This window comes from Armigeres subalbatus, chromosome 3, assembly GCF_024139115.2.
Source record: "Armigeres subalbatus isolate Guangzhou_Male chromosome 3, GZ_Asu_2, whole genome shotgun sequence".
NCBI classification, from domain to species: domain Eukaryota; kingdom Metazoa; phylum Arthropoda; class Insecta; order Diptera; family Culicidae; genus Armigeres; species Armigeres subalbatus.
In genome coordinates this window covers 68090889-68097093 of record NC_085141.1, presented here as the reverse complement: position 1 = coordinate 68097093, position 6205 = coordinate 68090889, and the positions used below count along the sequence as shown (strand labels likewise).

The following is a 6205-nucleotide window of genomic DNA, read 5'->3' as shown; positions in this document are numbered from 1 at the left end:
CAATTTATTTGATCATTCTGCTGGAAGGAAATTCTCATTTTCCCGTGGGTTTCGTGTAAGTGTTTCTGCTTACAAGTCGATCACCCCAATTTTTGGCCCTTCATACAGCAATATGTTGAATTCAAAATAATATTGAAATTTGACCTTACTTTCAAGTGGAACCGGATGCAGAGCAAGACTCTAGCCAGAATGGTGGCTAATTACATACATAGGGCAACCAACTTGATTTGGACCCCTACACATTTTGGACCCTCCTGGCGACATTTTTCTGATTTCTTAACTAAAAACAATGCCACTGCTGATTCCCCCATTGGCTTCAGGAAATTAACATTGTTCAGCATCTATTTCACTGGTTTCCCCTCATGAGGTGAACCGGTCAAGGGCCGAAAACCTCATTAATAAAGACAATTAAATTTAACTGGTTTCCCGTGCGAAAAAGCGATATTTAGATGAAATTTCGAAGAAATTGATTTGTTCAAGAAGGCGAGCGTTACAATGCGTTACGCTTAAAAGTATACATCACTGAAAATCTCAGAACGTACACAATAAGTTTTTGTCGAAATTGTGAATTTAAAACGCAAGAATCTTCTCATTGATGCATGCCAATCGAAAGAAAAGACTTGGCTTCGACTCAATTGACCACGGTAAATTAGAAATTCGACTTTCAGGAGACTAAATTGGGGGTGTCCCAAATGTGTACATTTTGGGGGTCCAAAATATGTTGCACTGTCCAAAACGAAAAATATTTTCATTTCAGAAAATGGCAAATTTCACTGATTTATCAATAACTGAAGCTCATTTCGAATGCATATTTCATAAATAAGACTTTCATCTTTGAAATGGTGTCATTTCCGCACATATTGAACCTGTATTTCAACAGATATAAGCATATATTGGGATGCACTTCCTCTAGGGGTCCAAAATAGAACAGTTACCCTACATACATACAATATCGAATGCCAACGTAGCATTCGCAATTAATCTTTAATTTTTACTTCTCAAAAAGATTACTAATTTTGGATGTCGGCACCCAGATATGGTCAATTGTCGGCACCGCTTTTTCTAAGGGAAACATCAAGAAAGACAAAACAAAATTTAATGCTTAATTTCCGGCTTTTAGTCATTAGGGGAAACTGGACACACATGATCCACACTTTTTGTTTCTGATATTTCTCGATTTAACATGCATAAATGTATGTATTGCGAGAAAAATCCAACTTCGATAGTCCCCCATTTCGGTTTTCAAAAAAAGGGTTTCGGTCAAAAAGGGTGATTTCAATACCAAATTTTGATAACGACTTATCTGCATTTGTAAACAGTTTGTTTTAGGCGAAAGTCGATTGGTATATGAAATGTACCCTGGAGGAAATAACAATTCTCTTAGTAATTTTAAGTATTCTGTCCACTGTATGAAGTATGACTGTCCACTGTAATTGATTACCTAGTTTGAGAATGATAACGCATTCTAATTTTTAAAGAGAGCGTATCATATAAATATACCCAAAAACCAAATCCATAGCATTTTTCACATTCAGAAACACAATACAACTAATAAATTGTGTAATACCAAATCTCTCAAAAAGATGGCGTTACAGTTTTATGCAACTTTTACTTCAATGAAATTTCTTGCACACAAGTGCTGAATCGTACGATACCAGTTATCGTTATGTTAAAATTATTTTTGTCCTTTCTCCGTTTCTCTATAGTGAAATAAAAATCCATCGTTTCACTGGCATGTTCGTTGTCACGCGCATTCCTTTCTGATTTGTTGATATTGGATATGAGAATGATTCGTATGAACAATCATTCAATTTGCAAAACCATTTATTGAGAACTAAATCTGCACAGTTTAAGAGAACAAAATAGTTTTAAGAGGAGTAAAACTTTAATTTTTCTACTGCGTAGGATACTAAATGCAGTCAATTTGATAAGATTAGGATGCTTAAGTCTTTGATTGCTCAATTCATGCATCATAGACTCCTTGTAGGTATTGATTCATCGTATTTTATGTCGGTTGGGCTATAACTAAAGTGACTAAAACCAAACTGTGAAAAATTTGAAATTGTTTATTGAGTTGACTCAAAAACACATCAGCTTAATTATTTATCCTATCTATTTGATAGGAGTTCTGCCGAATAGCACTACACGCCAATGGGAGATAACCCATTTTCTTACACAAGTTTTCATGTAGCAGATTCAATTGATATCCTTCCACCCTATAACTCAGGATATCCAAAAACAAATGTACCAAAAATTGATATGGATTAATTTTCGATTTCATTTTACGAACAAAATATCGCAAGCCAGTCAAAAAGGCGCTTGGTGCGGTTCCACAGAACACCGACCATTTGAGTGAAAATTTCGATATATCAACAATTCTGATTAATAACTTTATGTTTTAGTTGCCACGTGGTTTGTAAAAATCGAAAACAAACACACTTGATGCACTTTTGTTTGTTGTTGCAAGTTGATTATACCATGCCACCTATGAACACGTGGCTTGTTATGACCACCATAAACAACCAACCACTTGTTACATAAATTCAACATGTGCTGGGCAGATAACAACACGTGGTAAAATCCACCTGTTCGATTAATATCAACAATGCAACAGGTTCCCGGAATCCACGTGGTTCCAATGGACTCATTTTCCTATAACCCTCGGTTACGATCGTCCTGGCTACTACGATTTCGTTTACACTAGGTCAACAAACTGATAAAATTTTCACTTGCCAGTCGAAAATATTAAAAATTACCCGGATTTACAGTAACAGTTATACAAATGTCGAGAAAAGTTAGAAAAATCAAACTAAAAGCTAAAAGAAACATCGAAGATGTTCCTTTTTACAAGTTTGTGTATCATAGAGATGAACTACCGCTGGATCCAGCGAGAAGCTTCATCGAGGAACAAATTTGTAAGTTGGATCATATTTATTACCTTCACCTCCATATCTATCTAATAATTCAAAATTCAATTTAAGCAAAAATCAACGTAATTAAGCCGGCTTGCTTCAGCAAGGATTACAGTCTTCACCGCTACCCCCGGGGTGATGGCCAAGGTCTACGGGAGCTTCTACTTCCGGAAAAGTTATCATCTATCGAAACGGCAGAGTACCTCCCGTCCGGAGTCTGTTCGCTGTCCCCCCTGGATAAGCGCCTACCGGACGTCACCACCGAGCTGGTAAAACTTTACAAAGATTTGCGATTGAAAATTTTCCACGACCTAGCCCTCACCAAGCCCGTCCTGCTGGGGAACGAGTTCTTCCGTCGTTACGGCCGAGTGAATCAAGATGGCCGCCGCAAGCTGCCTGCAATACGCCGCAAGAGGCGACCACCGAAAAAGTTTCACTTCGATGAGTTCGCCTATCGCACCCCGGAGGAAAATGATGAAGCACTGCTGCGCATCCAGCGCCATCTGGATCGCATGATTGCGAAAAGCATTCGCGAGGCGGAAAAGCGCCGCCAGCAGAAGGAGGAACAGGCCCGCCGACCGCAATTTGTGAGTAAAATTTTGCGAACTTCCGGTTTGAATTGTTTTTCACTTTTGTTGAATTTGTGTTGGGGCCGGCATTAATGAGCTAAGCATATTTTTAGTGCACATCCTCATCAACTTCGTCGACATCTTCGCGACGGGGCAACCCAAATGTATATCCCACCAAAGTTAAACGAAAGCGGTTGACTAACGAGCAGTACATCAAAAAACTAAAGGTGGATGAAAGCGTGTAAGTATGATGCACGTAGTTATAATCGTTTCATTTTCTTTGCAATCAGCTAAATCTTTCTGCGCATAAAAACACTCTTTGGGATTCATCTTCTGGTGTAATTAAAATTTAACAAATTCCTTACACATTCGGTGTTCAACTGTAAAATGCAAGCATAATATTTATATGTTCATAACCTAGTGTTTAGTTTTGTTCAACACTTCATGACTGAAATGAATATTTATTTCTTGCAATATAGGTATAAGGATTTAAATTGAACATGCTAACTCCGCCATACAACTTCTTTGAAGTGAAAGATTGTCAAATTTTGTCAAATCAACTGTTACTAGAGCCACATTATTTCATAATCAATCTGGTTAAGAATAATGTGACCAAGATGAATACACAGCTAGGTGTTTCAATCTGCCAAGTTTATGGAAGAGAAGAAGGCGGGGGTGAAAAATTCATTTTCCGTGCAATACGAAAACAAACCGGCTGGCTCTCTCATACTAAAATCCAAGATGGCTGAATCACGCTGAATCGTGAATTTGGCAGATTGGAACACCTAGTGGTGTATTCATCTTGAATGTGACTTTAGTAACACATCAACTGTTCCGGGAGAAATAACAAAACTAACACTGAATCTTTTCAGCAGATCGCCATTTATTTTTGTTTACTGCGATGCAGCTTTAAGCTGGAATTTTAGTCACATTAGCTTTAGATTAAAACAAAGAAATGCAAACTTACATTTTTCAGTATTTTAGAACAACGGAACAAAAGGTTACAGGTCGAAGTAATTTAAAGTATGATTAGCTATGTACGGTTGCACGTTTAATTTAAAAATGGCTACCAGTAGGAAAATATCGATTTCAGTTTCTTCACTTCCGCTTTGCTCGCCAAAGTACCCTGCTGACAGTAACTTCTTACGCTAGGTGTCAATCGGCCTGACTTCTCCGTGCTGCCAGTTTCCGACATCAACTGTGCAGTAACAGTTCATTAATCTTATTAAGCTTAACCATATTGATAAGATAGTTGCTAGTACTTTCAAAATACGTGAAAAATCTTTTCTTTAATTGGATAGACATAAAAAATGTTCAAATGTTTTTGCGTATCCTCAGTTTTCGTGGTTGGAAGATTGAATCTTTTGCATTATCCAGCCTTTTGTAATTTTTGGCATTTTGTATTTTTCGGACTAATGTATTTTTCAACCTTTTGTAATGCACTTCACAGAAAAGAGTAACTAGAACAAATTCGTGGACAAAACCAAAAAATTTTTTTTCAACATTTATACATTCTTATATTTTATTTAGATACTTAGAAGCATTCTGCATACTATGGCTATTTCAGAAGTGACCCAGAATTTTGTAAAATTATAATTAGGGCTCAAAAATGAGGTATTGAATTGGATTTTATTCACTTTATTTGTGGAGTATTTGGAAAATCTGATTTTTACACAACATAAATGTTATCAACAAGCTATTATTAGTACACAATGAGTAGATTATAGTTGTATGTCTCCATTTTGTTCATGTTTATGGTCAAATTATAAATTTTATGTTTCTGGTAATGACCACTTGAAAATCACTATTTTTTCTATTTTTTATGTTTTTCTTCAGAGGAAAAGTTAATCTATACGGCAAGATCCGGCAAAGATAAATCACTTGGATGTAACTTCAAGATATTGACTACGTATTCCACGTGAAAACTCGTCCGTAAACGTCCCCAAATTAGATTCTGAGCTATTTGAATAAAATGCGATTTTTCATCATTTTAAAACAAAATTTTACCATTTGCTCATAAATTACCACATATAACGAATCTAGAAGAAAAAATATTATATTCATTACATAACCTTGTAGATCAACAAACAATGTGATGTAATTTTGGGATATTCTGGGTCATCTAAACTGTTCTTGAGTTCAGAACTTGCGGAACTTTTTTGTTACATACATTTTATTTATATTCAAAGCATCTCCTGGACCAACCAACCAACCTGGACGAACCAAGACCAACTATCATTGTAAAATAGTTATGGGATATTTGAATCAACCAAACTGTCCTTGATTTCAGGACTTGAGTTCTACAGCTGCTAAAGTAACCTTTTCTGTCACACTCATTACATCTCTCGGAAGACCAACAAACACCGCAAGACAGCTTTGATATAATTTGAGTCATCCAAACTGTCTTTGAATTCAAAGCTTGCGCTCTACAGTCATGACAGTAGCTTTTTTGTCACTCAAAGCTCCGATATATATCCGATCTAGCGGCGATGTGTATTGACCTTCCGATGTGTATTGACCTATTTTCCGATGTGTATTGACCTTCAAGGCGAATAAAGGAAGTTTGAACGAAGAAAAACTTTTCAGTAGCTGTACATCTAAACTCCTGAACTCAAGTATAGTTTGGATACCCTAGGCCATCCAAGGGATATTAAAAAGTAGATTGTTTACCGCAGTACCTCTATAGGTACGTTTGAATGATAATGTTATTTTGGAACAATACAG

The 6205-nt window shown here is 36.5% G+C and overlaps 1 protein-coding gene across 4 annotated transcripts in view; it reads left to right on the top strand.

Annotated features, from left to right (window-relative positions):
- Positions 1-2656: 2656 nt before the first annotated feature.
- LOC134226303 (dynein axonemal heavy chain 3) overlaps positions 2657-6205 on the top strand; it is a 31214-nt gene continuing 27665 nt past the window's right edge. For 3 of the 4 annotated variants that reach the window (XM_062706995.1, XM_062706994.1, XM_062706993.1), the window contains exons 1-3: positions 2658-2915; positions 2982-3499; positions 3595-3722. In XM_062706995.1, the coding sequence (XP_062562979.1) occupies positions 2783-2915; positions 2982-3499; positions 3595-3722 (779 nt within the window). In that variant the 5' untranslated portion in view covers positions 2658-2782. Of the gene's footprint in view, positions 2916-2981; positions 3500-3594; positions 3723-6205 lie in introns of all 4 variants that reach the window. The other variant, XM_062706991.1, reaches the window with a different exon arrangement.